Here is a 15946-nt window from a genome sequence, read left to right as displayed (position 1 = left end):
AAGGAGAAGAATCGAGTAAGGCCCTGTTCTCAGATTTCTCGAGCATAAAAGGGGTAGTGGTTCACAACGAATTCGAACGAGTCAGATTGGGTTAAAGAGCAGTGATCGTGATTAATCTGGTTCAGACTCCACGCCAACGATCTTTGGGCCTTACTGCAGGGGCATGCTTTGTTACGAGAATTGGAGGAATGAATCGAGTATGGGGAAATAACTTAGGAGTTGCTAACTGATACCTCCGACTCGGTTACCGTCGTTGTGTGGCATAATTTGGCGGCGATCGTTGATCGTCCCTCAACTCACGAAACCGCTCTCTGACGCCTATTTTACCTTGTTCCTTGCATTTCGCTCAAAATCAGAAGAAAGCAGCTTGATTGCCTGTAGTGGTCACGTGTTTTCATTCGCCGGTACGAAATAGAAGTCTTCGATTTGTTCTCTCTAACAGTGTCGTCCACTATGTCGGTTAGCTCTCTACCAATTAGTGTGTTCCCCCTGCAATCAAGGACGTGCCCCGTCACGCTCGCATCACCGATAATAATACCCACGCCGAATCTACAATGGATGGTTCTATCCTGGATGAGGTCCGAAATGTACCGTTTATATCTCTTGACGCGTTTCAGCGCACCGTCCTTCCCAAGGTCATCAGCCCCACACAAATCGATGACATTACCACTCGTTTACAAGCCAACGGACATCTTCAACCGAGCGGACGATGGACTGTGTTCCCTACCGATCCTTGCATGGAAACGAACGAGAATACGTGTTTTAAACGTCTCGAAACCATCGCTGCGGCTATTGTCAAAGAGGCAAAGAGTTTGCTGCACCGCGATCCGACTGCGGTAATGCAGACCCGGCCAACGCAAGCCGCCCTTTCTGAAGGTCGTAACGGGCAGTTTATATCTGACGGACACTACGCGTTGTGTGAGTCCAAGGGTGCCCGCGTTGTAAGTGACGAGTCGTCTACCCGGTACGGAAAACCGTGCCCATATGAACGCAAGGTGAACATTATTTTATTCCTATGTGTTTCAATTTCTGATTTGCCCCGCATCACAGGCTGCATTGGCATGCGACCGTGTTGCAATTGAGGAATACAAGCTCAAGGACACTTGGGAAGACGAAAACGATGTAGGCGATGTGTTACTGTTCAATGGTTGGCTGAAGCTGACGACTACGTACGATGTGCAGAATAACAAGAAAATTCTTGGGAATGCGGCCCAGATGATGTATGCTGATCCCTGCCGACGATTCATGTTTGGAATGACGATCGCGAATACTACGACCCGGCTTTGGTTCTTCTCAAGAGCTATTGTGCTCGTATCGGAGCCCTTTGATTTAATTTTGGTACGTGGATATACTTGTGTTCGTGCACGGGTATTGACATTACCCTAGGAGTACCGTCACTTGATACACTACGTTGTATCGATGTCGTTTGGAAGCACAGAAGACCTAGGCTACGATTCTTCAATTACGAGAGTAGCAGTCCCGCTCAAAGCCAGTCCAGCTCGTTATCGGATTCAGTATGACTATCTCATCGACGGGGAGACGTACCGGACAGTTGAATGCCTGAGCTCTTTTCGAGCATCTTATATTTCATCTCGTGCGACTAGAGTGTGGACCGTTCGAAAACTCGGGGATCGGAAGAATCAGGAATGTGCGCTCAAGGACTGTTGGATACCCCTCGCCTCGCGGATGGAGAGCGAGATTCAGAAGGATATCTTCGAGCGGATCGAAGCCAATGATCCTGAGGCGAAGAAGGATCCCTCCCTCTATAAGCAGTACTTCATGGAAATCAAGGCATGCGAGGTGGTGACTCGCACCGACAAAACGGAAGATGTCATACCACCTCTATCGGACGCATACCGTATGTATGATGTAAAACGTCGGCTGAGGTCTTCTGCGGCATCGAAACGGTCGACATCGATTCTCTTAAATACTGCTGATCCCGTAGGAGGCCATTTATCTGGTCGAATTCAACAACATCATCCACAGCGGGAGTATACTGGATGTAAACATGTTCGAGTTCTGTTCTCCGAAGTTGGTACTCCCCTTGACAAGGTCCAGGATCAGCAACTGCTATTCACTGGACTCCTTCATGCCTCTAAAGGTCAGAATCCTTTTCTAATTATTATTGTAATCGGCTAAAACGATTATTTCAGGGTTGAGATATCTATACATCGCTTCCTACGTGCACAGAGACATATCGTCAGGGAATATTTTACTTTGTTCAGGGAAGAGAGGAAAGATATCGGACCTGGAATATGCCAAGCTGTTTTTGACTGAGGATCCAAAGAGCGATCCCAAAACAGTACGCCTGCCTTAATATCACATCTGTTTTTGTATCTGACTTTCTTACTGCAGGGAACGCCCATTTTCATGGCGGCGGAGGTTCAATGTAAACAGTATCTCTTCGAAACAACGGAAGAGGACGACGTCGCCGCCGTGGCCTCGGGAATGGACTCGTTCTTCGCGGCCCAACAAGTTGTCGCGGCGCTGGGGTTACTTCCTACACCCTTCCTTCATAATTTCTATCATGACACGGAATCGCTTTGGTGGATCGGCGTTCACTCCTTATTTACCACGGAGCCTCCGGCAATAGAAAGGGATCAAGACACCCAGCAGCTACAGAGGGAACACTTTAATGCCCTATTCTCACATTACGCCGAGGGGTCTAATGCACGCTTTAGCTTTCTCAATCATCCAAAACAATATATTGCTCTGACTTCATGTCTTCCCGACAAATTTCAGGCTGTAACAGCAGCACTCGGGTTCTTTCGCAAACTCCTCTGCGCCGCGTACAGATCTGCGGAGGCTCAGGAACACTTTCCCAAATACGAACACTTTGCCGATCCGTTCAAAGAACAATATTTTGAACGAATCCTGGAGAAGGCAGCTATGGGAGCTATCACGGACATTCAACCCTTTCAACTGGAAGACCAGCCCGCACATGAAGGCATTGAGGATGCTGAGGTCGAATGGGCTCTCGATGGTCTTAAAGAAGAGAACTATGCCGACTATGACCCTCCTGAAAACGATGTCGACGATTCTGGTGAATACGTCCCTCCAAGGGATACTGCAACTAAGAAGTCTATTGACGAGGTTGATAAAGACGAGGGTTCGAATGAGGAACGCGCGCCGAAGGTTCGGCGGACCGGAGAGAACAGTGATTTTGCTGCTTCTCAGTCTGCTACCAAGTGATATGATAGGCCGATCTATGCGGTCAAACAGGACAGACGTTGGAAATGGGCCAGTCGTTGGGTCGGTTAGGTAGAGAAGATGAAGAAGGTGTAGCATCAGGTTCTTCCAGATGGAGTAAATTTATGTACTATTCTTATTGTAATTCGACGCTGGAAAAAAAATATGTGAACGAATGAGCTTGAGTTCACGGACAAGTGTGGTGAGGAAGGTGTCAAATGACGCGAGATGATCCAGAAGGACGTGATGGCCGTGAAGAGAAACGTGAAATATAGATAACGCTTACGCGACACGGACAAGAAGCAACCCGGTTTCTCCCGCTCCCACCAATAAACAGCGCCTCATTCGTCAAGGGATTCCAATTTTCTGACGTTCAAGTAGTCCCAGTCAAAATAACACTGTCGTTGGTTTTAAATTCGAGGCACAAGGGAGAATAATCTACTCTTCAGCAGCTTCAACGTATTTATGACGAATATCTTTCCATTGTTTCTACATCGGGGGTTGAGCCCATGTAAAGGAGAACAGAAAGAGCGAAGCACACACCCCCTTGTTCCAGCGGTCATAGAAAGAGTTCAAGGCAACGTCGAACCCAATACCGAATCCAAATGCGCCAGCAAATACGGTAGCAACGTACACGCCTAACGAGGTCAGTGTCGAAGGGCGGCCAAAGGTGATAGAGACGTACTGTTCCGCTTGAAGAAGGTGTTGTACAGCGTAGTCGAGAACTATCCCAAGGCGGGGTTAGTGGAACAAATCGTCGCGAGAGACAAAGCCAGGACATACCGACATGGTGGAAGGGTTAAAGAGGAGAAGAGTGAGTTACCTAATCGGGAATTTTCATGTTTGCTCTTCGCCGTCTACTACCCCGAGCAGCACTACAGACCCGCTCCGTCGTCGGTGGCGGCGGGGCGCACACTATCGACTCTGTCATCGGCGAGCTCAATGCCGACCTTACCGCCTCCACCGCCGTTTCCAAATCTGTACCTCCCGCCCCCTCCGCCATCGACACCAGTCTACCACCCTCCGCCCCTTCTCATCAAGAAAAACCAGCAACACCTCTCGACCCCGTAGACCGCCGAAACTGGCCCGTCTACCGTCTGCACTGCCAGGCCACCCCCAACAACACCCTCCTCACTTTCACTACCCCAGACGGTTGCGTCAAGGCATGGGCCTCTGCAGGCTCATGTGGATTCAAAAACACCAGGAGAGGGTCACCCGAGGGCGCGTACGCTGCGTCTGTCAAGATATTTGAGAAGATTCTGGCGGTGACGGAGGGTACGGAGTTTTATGTGCACCTGTTTTTGAAAGGCTTTGGACTGGGGAGGAACACGCTGGTGCAGACGCTGGCGAGCACTGAAGGCGAGTCAGTGAGGAGAAGAATCTTGTATATGACGGATCGGACTCCGATAAAAATTGGAGGAACAAGAGCAAAGAAGATGAGGCGGATTTAGGTGTGTATTTTCCTCGTTTTATCGACTTTTCTAATAGTTAGCAGGCAATTCTATGTCGTATTCTATGTTGCAATGCAGTTTTTTTTACAAGACCAACAGTTTACAAAACCACAGGTTCCAGCTCCCTCAAGCATCCAATCGACCTCGACTTCTTCAAGTACCACCCAAGGTTCTTCTGGCGCCTAGGATAATACGGATCCGGAGGGCATTGTACCAGGCGCTCCTTCACTTCCTCACTGACATAGCCGTGTTCGTCCTATTCTCTTGCTCAAAGCATGTTCCGGATCAATATTGGCCAAACTCACCAGCTCCCAGTGATACACGTTCCACAGCGCCCTCTCCTCAACGTACCACAACGCCATATTCATCGAATATCCATCGTACTCAATTGCCCGGCGGTAATCGAGGTACGTGCGCCACTGCTGCCATTCTTTGTATGCCACTTCGTCCGAATCATCTTGGAGAGCTGCCCACGATTCACGACTCTACGCCAAGGATGAATATGTGCTGCAAAGAGGTGTATATGCGTTCACATACCCGAGAATTTTCCCCAGCTGACCCACTCGAAGCACGCCTACTCATCTCTAGGGTGTATTCCAAGCCATACCATTCGTCTTCATCTTCCCACTAAGTGCAGGTAAGCAGGGCGCGCGCATATACGAAGCGCAAGACATACCATTTCTCGAACGGGTTGCTTTCCCAAGCGAATTTCAAGAGAATGTTCATGTTCAGCTGCAGGCGTCAGAGGTGGCGTGTCGTCAGAGAAAGTAGTTCGTGAGAGGTCTTCAAGCGGGATATCATCATAGTCGCGGGTACTTATAGAGCAAGATCGAGAGAGTTTTAGCAGGCATTCGCGAGCAGGCGTCAGAGTAGTAGGCGTATATGCGCGCGCTTGAAAGTCAGAAGCAGGATCCCAGATTTCGTCGCTTAAGATCGTTTCGTCGTCCTCATTGTCATTAGCAGCAGTGGAGAAGAAAGAACCGAAAGTGTTGATAGCAAGCGTGTTAAGATTCTTCAGGCGCGAAAATACGGTTTGTTGAGGACGGTTCATGGTGGCGAGAGGTCAAGGCCTTGAAGGTGGGGATTGGAGCCTGTTGGCATTGTGGTCATCAACGCGATCACGTGCTATGAACCCCTTTCCCATCACGCAGTGATTCAATTTTTTGTGCCTCTTGATTCTTGAGTCTATATGTTTGAAATGTGTTTTACTCTGAAGATAATTAGGTATATGGCATCAAGTCGGATAAGCGTATTTTATGTACATACATCCTCGCTCAATGAAGATTTTGCCTCATTATTTCTATCACTGACAGTACATGTTCCTACAGGCAATTAAAAGCCCCCCATGAACGAACGGGAAAAAGAAAGAAACGAATCGTATCTTCCTCGCCGCCAAAACGAGGCGAGAGACGGTGGTCACTACAATAAGCCGAATAACCCATACCACTGTGAATATCGTTGATTTTCCGGACCAAACACATCTCACGAAGTTAAATGGCTTCGAAGGGACATGATACAGATGTGATTAAAGTAGTCCTCCGTTGCAGGACTGTCTGCCCATAATGCAACCGGAGCTAAAGGGCAAAGAGCATCCTACAGCGCGCATTAACACAAAATCTGGGAAGCGTGACAGCAAAATGTGATCCAGATGTCAAAAAATGTTGCGCCAGCCCAATATGCAACCTTCCAATGATCAACTACATATTGCGAGCATATGAGCTAGTGGAAGGCGAAAGAAAAATAAGAAATTGATGGCGGTAGTGGGTAAAGTAGCGGCATTGTAAAAAATGCCACGGAGAATCCGGCATTTCCTGAAATGAATTAGATTATCGTGTGCTTCATTCAGCAGCATACAGACGCTTACAGACGGCGAAAACACTTGGTAAAGAAACTATGCATCGCGATCCAATACGGGTCTATTGTAGTCTTCGCGCCACTTATCCGCACAGGTCCCCACGATGTACCATTTAATGTCTTCCCTCCAGTTGATCTCGCGGAGCATTGCGTTCATGGTATCGCGCTGGGCTGGTGTCTCGGTGAAGTCGTCATCCCAGGACGTCGTGATATAGAAGACGAATCCAACCTCCTTTGAACGAACTGGCGTCGCTCGAACCATCAGGTTCGTACGGTCCCTGAGCCGATGGATGAGTACGGCGAGGAGCATGCTAGAGTCCTTGACAGGTTCATTTGGCGCGAGACGGTGAGCCAAGTCGTAGCCTTCATGCATGTCATCGACGCCGATGCCAAGGGCAAACTGTGGAGGAGCAAGGGCCCACCCGGTGAAAAGCAGGTATTTGACAGGGAGGGCGGTAAAAGGTTCGTGCGCCACCATGTACTCGAAAGTGAGGGTCTCGGACCACTCATCCTCGCTGTCCTCGCCCTCTTTCTCGCTGGCTGTACCCTCGTCAAACCCTTCGTCCGTCCCCTTGATGTTGGCAGAATTCAAGTTGGTAGGATCTTCACATGGGGTGGGCAGCCTTGGGGGCGAAGAGTCCCGAAGTGCTGGACGGCTGGCTTCGTTTGTTGTGGTGGTAGTCATGTATTACATAAGTCCAAGATCTATTGTGTGGGTCCCTCAGCCCCTGGGAACTCTCGATACCAATTTTAACCATCATAAGGTTCTAGGGGACTAATTCATGTCAGCGGCCGTCCCTGGTTCCATGCTTGAGTCTTCACGAAACAGTCTTTGCATTTCTCCGAAGATTCTCCGGACCGCGAAACGAGATGCCACACCGATAGTTCGGGTCCAGGCGTACTTTATCGTACCAATCGCAGTCTATTCTATGCAAATATCGTATCATGAGTCCTGTAAGATATACCAATACGAATACCATAAAAAACATTCATAAAACGAAGAGAGTAGGTACAAGTACAGATGTTCCGAAGAACTTTGTCCGCGGTTGCCAAACAAGGCAAGTAAAATTAAAAAAATAAAAAAATGCAAGAAAATCATGAAAACAGTATGGTGCCTTCATTCGTGAGCGTAATGCATCATAAATAGATTCGTCGAGGATGTACGAGGTGTATAGAGGTAACGTAACAGGTATGAGGCCAATAAGTCAGTGGTAGGACGTCATGAGCGGGGTCTGTGCTAGCGGTAATGAGAGGCAGCGGCGGAGCATAATTAGGGTAGTGTGGGAGACTGTAGAGATGTTTTCTCCCTTGTAAACAGCAATAAGTCATTTTGAAATGAGAGCGGATAACTTCCCTCGAAGATGTATGCTTAGCATACCAGCCACTGCGCCCTCTCCAAAGTTTCCCAGTCTACAACGCCCGAACCCCCACTAGCCCATTCCTAACCGTGAATACCGACGAAATAAAGCCAGGATATCCGGTTGCAGGTGTCTTGGTCGCAGTGAAATGGTGCGAGCGGGTTATGGTGTTATGTAGCAGGAGGCCGAGAGCTGTCGACGTCGAAACTGGCAAAATCACAGCGGCCGCCTGCTTGACTGAATGCAGAATCGTTCTTCAAAGCTGTCTTGTCTTTTCTTGTCTCTTGAACGACAATGATGGCAAGAACGAAGGTGTGACCGGCTGTTCGGTGCGAGACAGCCTGAACATGTAAATCTGGCGGCACTCAACAGTCCTTCATCAGCCAGGTGCTCTTATTTCAAGTATTATCTTTACGATACACTGCAGCACCCATGGATCATTAAATTCGCATATTTCTACTGAATGACACGCACAAATGAAGTCTGCTTGCTATTTCTACGATTTTCTTGTATTTATCTAATTTTTTGATTTTACCTGCCTTGTTTGGCAGTGTGGACAACGTTTTTCGGAACGTCTGTACCGTGACAATCAGTGACTAGCGCGTTTTTGGTAGTCACTACCACTTGCTTTCTTTCTTCATGCATCCTGGTTTGGTTCATTCTCTGGAACTCTCGGCTGCTGCCAGACACCCCCTTGTTTCTCTCTGATCTACATGTTTTGACTTACAGGTTCCGCGCTTCCGATGTCTGATGTCTGTCCTCCCAATGTTGCGATCCACGGCTAGCGCCAACTCCAACCTGGTGCATATATGCACTAGTTATTCAGAAGATATAGCAAGTTATCACTGTGTCTGTTATCTACCCAATTGGACTTTTCCTTCTTCACTACCGTCGCGCCATACTCGTCCTTTAAAAACTAAGCTCCATGTCCACAACATGCTCTAATTGCACACTCTGGCCGCGGCAAGCTGTCACCTTAACGAGAGCCATAAACCTTATTGTGTCGTATCATCCTGTGATCAGCTGCGTGTGCTCCTTATCGTGTGCTGCAGTGGAAAACCCGTGCTCGAATTTGGAGCTTAGTTTTTTGCAGTGGTCATGCCACACGTCCCATGGTGATGCCAACACGTCTCGATTACGTTCTATGGACCGCCATTGGTACAGAGAGTATCTTCTCGTGACCGAACTCTCGCTCTTGCCTTTCGTTTCGCGGTCCGGCGAAACCTCGGATAAATGCATCCGCTCAGTGTTCACAGGTCCATGGGCTATATAAAGGGTCGAGGAGCGACGGATTCTTTATCTCATCTCTGCCACCATGTCAAACTCATCCTCAGCTCATCTCATTAATATCAAGAAAGAAATCGCTTCTTCGTATCCTGACTTTGAAGAACGCGTTACACAGGGATGGGCCGACATCCTTGTTGAACTGAAGAAGGCAACACAGACAATTAGCGCTGGGGGTCCTGAAGTAGGTTCCTTCTATTGCTAACGTAACGCCCTGTCTCAGAGGTGCTAGTACATTCCCCAAGTCCAGTTCTCTGAACTTGAGAACCTTCCAGCGGATAAGATTGATGAAATCCGACGCAAGGGGTGCGTTGTGATCAAGGACGTTGTTGATGACGCGCAAGCAACTGCTTGGAGGAAGTTGCTCGAAGATTTTGTATCTACCAATCCCGATGCGGACGGTTCGTTTCTTTACAACGCTCATTCGGCGGCTAGTCTGATCAAATTTCCAGGTTTTCCCGACGGAAATAAACAGTTTTTTGACCTCTAGTATGTGTCGTCCTGTCTCTCCGCAAGCAGTTGACTTTAACTCTCTCACAGTTGGACGAAATCTCAAGTGGAGGCGCGCTCTCATCCCAACATGCTCGCTGCTTCGGTCTGGTTGAACAAATTGTACCATGCCGAGGCGGGGCAGAAGCTGGATGGCGTAGATTTATCCTCGCCACTCAGCTACGCTGATCGGTTCCGCATCAGACACCCTGGGAAGGGTTGGACTGCGCATCCGCCCCACGTCGATGGTATGCCGTCTTGAATCCTTTATCGTCATCTCACAAAGAGTCTTGAACAAAAATAAAGGTGGTACTCTTGAACGTTGGGAAGATCCTACCTTTAGGTCTTGTTTCGCTGACATCCTCAGCGGGCAATGGCGCAAGCATGATCCGTTCCTGCTTGCAGGCCGTGTAAACGCGCAAACCTCTCTATGCCACAGGCCGGAACAGGTATGATTATCCACGAAGACATTTTCTGGGATATCTTTGGCTTACCTGACCTTACAGTCTTCCATCTTTCGAACCTTTCAAGGCTGGATTGCCATGAGGTTTGTCTACTTCTAGGCATTTAACATCCTGACGGAGCTCTGTTCACTAGTGAAATTGCGCCCACCGAAGGAACTCTTAAAGTTTTTCCTGACGTATTGCTGTCTAATGCCTATCTGATCCTCCGTCCCTTCTTTCGCTTGTTGGTTGCACCAGATTCCCCAGAAATCTGGAATCCCAAGAGCTGGGTATTTGGTATGCGTCCACCTGCTCATGAAAGGTTATAGTTGTCAAACGGTTTGCATAGACGTTTCCAGTGCCGATTTTCCCGGTATCGTTCCTCGCAATGGAGGGTGGTACGGGCCTCAGCCAACGCCTGAGCTCCACCCTAACCTTCTCCTTGAGGAGACTATGACTTCGGTGCCTAAAGTTCGCCCCGGTGACACCGTATTCTGGCATTGCGACCTCATTCATTCGGTCGAGAAGGATCATATTGGAAACTGTGACTCTGCTGGTATGCTACTCCAATATGAACTTTCAGTTTGACGTGTCTGAATGCTCTTTCTCCAGTTATGTACATTCCTGCGGTTCCTACGACTCCATTGAACCAAGCATACATCGAGAGGCAAAAGGAACACTTCTTGAAGGCGGTCGCACCGCCTGATTTCCCTGTCCAGACAAAGGACGAAAATGCGTTGGTAGGGTTTGGAAAGGCTGACGATATCTTGAATCCTTTGGGACGAAAGGCCATGGGATTGCCTGTTTCTGTTGCTTGATGAGGTTTCGTGTTGTCATGTACTACCACTTGTTCCAAGATATCAGAAGAATCTGTACTCCCCTTTGGTTAGAAATATAACCTTTGTTTTGCGTCCTCCCCACCGTACCTGTTTGATGATAAGGATATATTAAAATCCTGGGCTCCCTTTCGTCAAATGCGTAAGCAAGTTTCTACGGTCTTCTGACCGTCTGTTAACTTGTCGACGCCATGGCTGATGGACCATTGTTGAAATCACCCTTAACAACTTCTGGGGACTTGTTGAGTAATCTCCAGCTTGCCCTATGTCAGCGGTACTCGAACTCACTGCCGTTTACAGATTACAAGAAACCGACGTTGATGGATTGGCAATCCAAGGGCACCACTGCAAATGTGACATTGTCGACATCTGATTCTGACTATGAGTCTCGATTCATCTGGCAGAGGACATGCTCTTGGCATGTTCATTGGGAGCTCACAATGTAGCGCTTACCATGTTGAAATCCAAGAACTCAACTATCGCTATCACATGCTTGGGGCTTCCATTTGTTGGACTCGACTTAGATCTTCGCTTCCTTTCGCGACTGGCGCTGCAGGAACCTCCTTGAAATTCGTGATTCAGTTTGATAGCCCTGGCTTAAGATATCCAACTTTCTTGAGCGGCATCTGACCATGGAATGCACCACATGCAGACTCTAGAGCATGGACCGATATCAACTCTTTCATTCTTTGATCCTGCGATCACGATGGATGGACGCTGTTCTGCCGCATTAAATATTTCCCCTAGAGTTATCCGATAGTCGTGAGCACTGGCCGATTTATATGGCGCAAGAGACCTACCGCAAGGTACACTCCGCAAGTGGCAGGGGCCATTTAAGTGTAGTGAATGTGAACTAGTCATCATGCGCACGTCGGAAAGAGGCACACATCGATGAAAGTATATGAGGCTCCGCAGCGGTGAACATATGAAAAATATTTTTGGGCGGAAAGTCTTGGAAGCCGCTTTTCAAATTTGGTTTATTTGCCGAACACTTCAGGGCCGGGCTATTCGTGCAGGCACCGGATACTCGGGACATAAAATAAACATACCACCAGCTACGCTTCCAGGATCCTATACACCTTTCCAACAACGAATTCATGTCGAGTTGTCAAGCAAAAAATCAACCACGGAAAAAGGAAAAAAGCACCGAATCTCGTGGCTCCGAGTGAACGGGCAATATTTTGATGGCGGAACCAGGCCTGACATGGACATCCCAAGCTCATCCATCATCAAACCAATCACGTATAAAAATGACGCCTCGCATTTTCACTCCGCAGCGGCTATCCATACTATCCCCCTCCCATGGCTCCTTACTGCCGTTTGGTAGCTGCCGCCCTCGCCCTTTCCTCAAATGTGACGAACCAAAAATACGACCCCTTCATTGGAGGCATCGATAATGACACACTTTCCTTGGTTCTCAATAACATGGTCCAGGTATCTACTAGAAGGTCCGCTTGATACCTCGTACGCGTGTTGTTCTTTGCTCATGCTTCCAAGCTAGCTGGGAGCTGGGAACGGCTACGGAAGCACTGTTGGAATACTCGTATCCTGAGTTTTCGGTTTTCAATTCAAGTGCTTTCCCGCCTGGGCACACGTTGAATACGACATACAACGTATCGGAGGTCTTGGATATCGCTTCTCAGTGCGTGAAATTTTCGTTTCCAATGGGTGCCATTTTCTGAGTTTTGAACGCAGGGTTGTTCGGGCCAAGTCGAACACAAGCATGACTTTGGTGGAAGACACGGCTGTTGGTGATCCCGCAAGTAAGTTGTTTCCAACTGGTCTTGGAGATAACTCGGTCCATGGTCGTTATATTGTGCATCACCTCTTTTCATTCAACCTTATACGGAGACATTCTCGAGTTGTTTTCCAAACCGGTGGAAATTAAAACCCACTCGGAAAATATGCTGACCCTCTTTAGGTCTTGGCGTTGCAGTTCTCCTTGCCAACTGGACACGAACCAATGAAAGTGATACGTCCTTCTCTACCGCAGCTAGCGAAGAACTCGACTACCTCCTCAACTCTGCCCCACGCTCGGATTCCGGTGCCATCTCTCATCGATCAGATCAGGTTCAGCTATGGTTCGCAAACCCCGCTTGTTGCGGAACTTAGCTAACGATACACTCACTATACAGGTCCGACTTTATATATATGGCACCCCCCTTCATCGCCTATTATGGTGCACTCGCAGGGGGAGACAGTGAGGTGCAGCTCATACAGATAGCTTACGAGCAGATTTCACTATACCGTGACGTGTTGAGGGACAATAATGGGTTATGGCGGCATGTAGCTCTCGGTTCCTGGAACGATACAACACATTGGGCTACTGGCAAGTCCCTTGTTCGCCGTCAACATCTATTTCTAACCGTATCATAGGTAATGCTTGGGCGGCTGCAGGGATGCTTCGTGTCCTAATGACAATGAACCATACCGTACAATCAGACCAGTTTACTGGACAAAGCGCAAACCTGACCTCATGGATCGGCGAAATCCTCTCGACGGCATGGGAATACCAGGTGCGTTTCAATTATGCTTTATCAAACCCATTCCATAATCCCATCGCATATAGACGGACAACGGCACACTCCGGAACGTCATTGATGATGAGTCGACCTTTGCCGATTCTTCCTCGACTGCCTTGCTCGCGGCAGTGACATATCGAATGGCTGCGTATAATAACGATACCTCGCTCATTCCCAAGGCGGACAAAGCTTTCGAGCTGATAAAAGGCAATATCGATGACGAAGGGTGGTTACAGGATACCGTCGACCCGTATACGTTCACGACAGCCACGGCAGTGGATGGGTATAGTCCTGAAGGACAGGCGTTCGTGTTATTGCTCGCCGCTGCCTGGTGGGATTATATCATCTTCAATTCCACTAGTACTGATGATTCATGAGATTGCGACTTTTATGAAGACTTATGAAATGGGGGTTTTGTATGTTATATCCTGTATTTGTACGGAACACGAAGTCTTTGTATTAGTAGCTTGGGCTGGGCACTGGATAGAATATCGCAGATTTTGATAAGAAGGCCCGTATATAATCCGCCTCGCTGATGCTATCATTATATTGAGGAAGGCGCAACGACGGATCCGGTCATCATGTATCAACCACGAACTTGTCGATCTGGAGACTTGGCAAAAGTTCATGGTCAAGCTACAAAGGTCCTTCCCCGATTCTTTCCGATGAATAGAGGAAACGATAGAGGGCATTACTTGGAGAGATAATGACCTCTGCTTTCTTCGCAAGCAATCAAGGGGATAGCCCAAACACCGAGCTTGCATCTGCAAGCTCCATCACATTGCGGGAAGCGGTAGGCGACGTACACAGTACACTAAATGATACACTATAATACACTATAATACACATGATCCGGGAGTGGGGGGAGGGTGAATGAAAAAGCGAAACGGTGAAAACTTCTGATGGCTAGTTAAAATCACCGGATTGAAAGCTAGGGAAGAGGCGGAGCCTCACCAGGCACACGGGGGCTGATTAAAGGCTTATAGAGTAAGAGGATAAATAAGTAGGCAAAGCCTACTGTGCAACCTGGGATGAAGGGTTTGTAATGAGTGTAAAGCTGAGGGAGCGAGCGAAGCTCAGCTCACCTTGGATCCAGTAGCGGCAGTTGCCGGGTCCCCGATTCTTTCCCTTGGGCAAAGAAACGGCATGCTATATATCCGCTTGTTCAAGCTGCTCAATACAGTGGTAGTGCAAAAAGCTCGCTCGGCGGCTGCGCCGCCAGCTCGCATTTTGCACAATCTAAATCTAATCTCAGTGTGCTATTTTCCTCCGTTCAAGACCTATGTTAAGATTGCAAATAACAACAAATTTTCCGGCATTAAAATCGAACTCATTGATGAGTCGTCATTTCACACTAGAGGCCCCGAGGAAGGTGAACTTGTAACTCAGTTTGCCATCTAGTATGCGAGGGATCACAAGTTGGTGGGTATTTGAACGGCATCTTATAACTACACACCCTACGCACCTGACATATCGTTCGTCGTCTCGAGAAAGAAAATCATATCTCTAGTACTGTGCACCTTGTGCCGTAAAAAGGTCGATTAGTCCACAATAAACACATCACAACGTTCATCAAACTGCGACATGACAGTAAATATCTGACCGTGAATGGGTATGCACTTTCCGAAAACCAGACACAACAGTCAGCACACATTACTTGCTGTAGCGAAATGTTCTGATTTGCAGGCTCGTATCAACACTGAATTCTCTCGTTATATCAAATATACATGATGTAACAGGAAACCTCGTTAAAGATAAACGAATGCATAATACCGCAACGGAACCAGGACAACGCAGAGCGATAGCACTGAGGCATAAGCCGCTGAGTGGGGCTGTAGAACAGACAGTAGTTGAGGGCGTCTGCAGTCGCAGAACAGAAAAAAGGACAGTGAAGGCAGGAATCACTTGCGACGTACAAGCAGAAAGGTAAATGAGAGGAAATTTGACGTCGTTTCTCGACCAGCCCGTAAACCAATAGAAAGTATTCGGAAAGAAAGACTTCTCAGCCACAGCGGCAACCGCTCGGCAAATAAGCCGTTGCGTGCCGGATGATCGCCAATCACCAAAAATTACTTAAGCCGACCCCGAGTATAGCCCCTGTCCAGACAGTTTGGCACTGGTCAAGACAGTTACGCCCCGATAATAACCCTCTGTCGTTTCCTCATTCTTCGGAAAGAATCGGGAATTGCGGGGAGAAGAATGGGTGTGGTACACTACTTTTCTGAAGTCTTATCTCTGTTCGAGACTGAGGTAAAAGGAATGACGGCTTAACACAAACTGATAAAGAAACGGCGAGCTCGTTTTCGCTGGGCCGGCCGTGTTGTTGTGCTATACTGCACCCCGACAGCGCTGTCTCCTCTTGTTTACTGAAGGAAGTCACTCAGCGACAACGTTAAATAATGCTCTGCGTATTTTCTGTTGCTCCTTGGGAGCTTTGAACGTGTCAAAAAAAAAGGACTTTTCGCTTCATAAACTTCCGTGTCGACGCGTGCGGGTCCTCGATGAAAGTGATGAGCCCCC

The 15946-nt window shown here is 48.2% G+C and overlaps 7 protein-coding genes across 7 annotated transcripts; 4 read left to right on the top strand and 3 right to left on the bottom strand.

Annotated features, from left to right (window-relative positions):
* Positions 1-243: 243 nt before the first annotated feature.
* EV420DRAFT_444285 (uncharacterized protein) lies at positions 244-3435 on the top strand. The gene is made up of 6 exons (XM_060482150.1): positions 244-995; positions 1051-1122; positions 1183-1338; positions 1387-2101; positions 2154-2302; positions 2356-3435. Exons 1-6 carry the CDS (start codon positions 555-557, stop codon positions 3190-3192), a joined length of 2370 nt encoding a protein of 789 aa, XP_060338340.1. The 5' UTR covers positions 244-554; the 3' UTR covers positions 3193-3435.
* Positions 3436-3627: 192 nt separating this feature from the next.
* On the bottom strand, positions 3628-3978 carry EV420DRAFT_1635326 (ubiquinol-cytochrome C reductase; the record flags this gene model as incomplete). The annotated part of the gene is made up of 4 exons (XM_060476426.1): positions 3628-3678; positions 3733-3827; positions 3875-3914; positions 3973-3978. The coding sequence occupies 4 exons, from the start codon at positions 3976-3978 to the stop codon at positions 3628-3630; spliced, it is 192 nt and encodes a 63-aa protein (XP_060338339.1).
* A 32-nt stretch (positions 3979-4010) lies between these two features.
* On the top strand, positions 4011-4737 carry EV420DRAFT_1299298 (mitochondrial ribosomal protein subunit S18). Its single transcript, XM_060468367.1, has 2 exons — positions 4011-4640; positions 4685-4737. The coding sequence occupies exon 1, from the start codon at positions 4029-4031 to the stop codon at positions 4638-4640; it is 612 nt and encodes a 203-aa protein (XP_060338338.1). The 5' UTR covers positions 4011-4028; the 3' UTR covers positions 4685-4737.
* Positions 4738-4740: 3 nt separating this feature from the next.
* On the bottom strand, positions 4741-5722 carry EV420DRAFT_1743041 (uncharacterized protein; the record flags this gene model as incomplete). The annotated part of the gene is made up of 4 exons (XM_060480065.1): positions 5317-5722; positions 5178-5267; positions 4946-5125; positions 4741-4896 (listed from the first exon to the last, which is right to left on the bottom strand). The coding sequence occupies exons 1-4, from the start codon at positions 5689-5691 to the stop codon at positions 4741-4743; spliced, it is 801 nt and encodes a 266-aa protein (XP_060338337.1). The 5' UTR covers positions 5692-5722.
* Positions 5723-6299: 577 nt separating this feature from the next.
* On the bottom strand, positions 6300-7281 carry EV420DRAFT_444249 (uncharacterized protein). Its single transcript, XM_060482149.1, has 2 exons — positions 6505-7281; positions 6300-6451 (listed from the first exon to the last, which is right to left on the bottom strand). Exon 1 carries the CDS (start codon positions 7177-7179, stop codon positions 6532-6534), a length of 648 nt encoding a protein of 215 aa, XP_060338336.1. The 5' UTR covers positions 7180-7281; the 3' UTR covers positions 6300-6451; positions 6505-6531.
* A 1742-nt stretch (positions 7282-9023) lies between these two features.
* Positions 9024-10991, top strand: EV420DRAFT_444166 (uncharacterized protein). Its single transcript, XM_060482148.1, has 9 exons — positions 9024-9320; positions 9369-9537; positions 9589-9625; positions 9677-9873; positions 9932-10074; positions 10132-10172; positions 10223-10365; positions 10418-10624; positions 10681-10991. The coding sequence occupies exons 1-9, from the start codon at positions 9168-9170 to the stop codon at positions 10884-10886; spliced, it is 1296 nt and encodes a 431-aa protein (XP_060338335.1). The 5' UTR covers positions 9024-9167; the 3' UTR covers positions 10887-10991.
* Positions 10992-11893: 902 nt separating this feature from the next.
* EV420DRAFT_1502635 (Six-hairpin glycosidase) lies at positions 11894-14076 on the top strand. Its single transcript, XM_060471133.1, has 7 exons — positions 11894-12352; positions 12406-12546; positions 12600-12667; positions 12826-12985; positions 13040-13233; positions 13281-13420; positions 13474-14076. The coding sequence occupies exons 1-7, from the start codon at positions 12207-12209 to the stop codon at positions 13801-13803; spliced, it is 1179 nt and encodes a 392-aa protein (XP_060338334.1). The 5' UTR covers positions 11894-12206; the 3' UTR covers positions 13804-14076.
* The last annotated feature ends 1870 nt before the right edge of the window (positions 14077-15946 follow it).

The sequence above is a fragment of the Desarmillaria tabescens genome (assembly GCF_030435595.1).
Source record: "Desarmillaria tabescens strain CCBAS 213 chromosome Unknown EV420scaffold_2, whole genome shotgun sequence".
NCBI lineage: Eukaryota > Fungi > Basidiomycota > Agaricomycetes > Agaricales > Physalacriaceae > Desarmillaria > Desarmillaria tabescens.
This window is presented reverse-complemented; position numbering and strand designations above follow the sequence as displayed.

Coding starts and splice junctions, on each gene's coding strand:
- EV420DRAFT_1502635 (XM_060471133.1), top strand. CDS start 12,207: ATGGCTCCTTACTGCCGTTTGGTAGCTGCCGCCCTCGCCCTTTCCTCA. Junction 12,547..12,599: donor GTCTTGGATATCGCTTCTCA/GTGCGTGAAATT, acceptor TTTTGAACGCAG/GGTTGTTCGGGCCAAGTCGA. Junction 13,234..13,280: donor TACAACACATTGGGCTACTG/GCAAGTCCCTTG, acceptor ACCGTATCATAG/GTAATGCTTGGGCGGCTGCA.
- EV420DRAFT_444249 (XM_060482149.1), bottom strand. CDS start 7,179: ATGACTACCACCACAACAAACGAAGCCAGCCGTCCAGCACTTCGGGAC.
- EV420DRAFT_444166 (XM_060482148.1), top strand. CDS start 9,168: ATGTCAAACTCATCCTCAGCTCATCTCATTAATATCAAGAAAGAAATC. Junction 9,538..9,588: donor TACCAATCCCGATGCGGACG/GTTCGTTTCTTT, acceptor TCAAATTTCCAG/GTTTTCCCGACGGAAATAAA. Junction 9,626..9,676: donor AAACAGTTTTTTGACCTCTA/GTATGTGTCGTC, acceptor ACTCTCTCACAG/TTGGACGAAATCTCAAGTGG.
- EV420DRAFT_444285 (XM_060482150.1), top strand. CDS start 555: ATGGATGGTTCTATCCTGGATGAGGTCCGAAATGTACCGTTTATATCT. Junction 996..1,050: donor CGTGCCCATATGAACGCAAG/GTGAACATTATT, acceptor CCCGCATCACAG/GCTGCATTGGCATGCGACCG. Junction 1,123..1,182: donor CTTGGGAAGACGAAAACGAT/GTAGGCGATGTG, acceptor TACGATGTGCAG/AATAACAAGAAAATTCTTGG.
- EV420DRAFT_1299298 (XM_060468367.1), top strand. CDS start 4,029: ATGTTTGCTCTTCGCCGTCTACTACCCCGAGCAGCACTACAGACCCGC.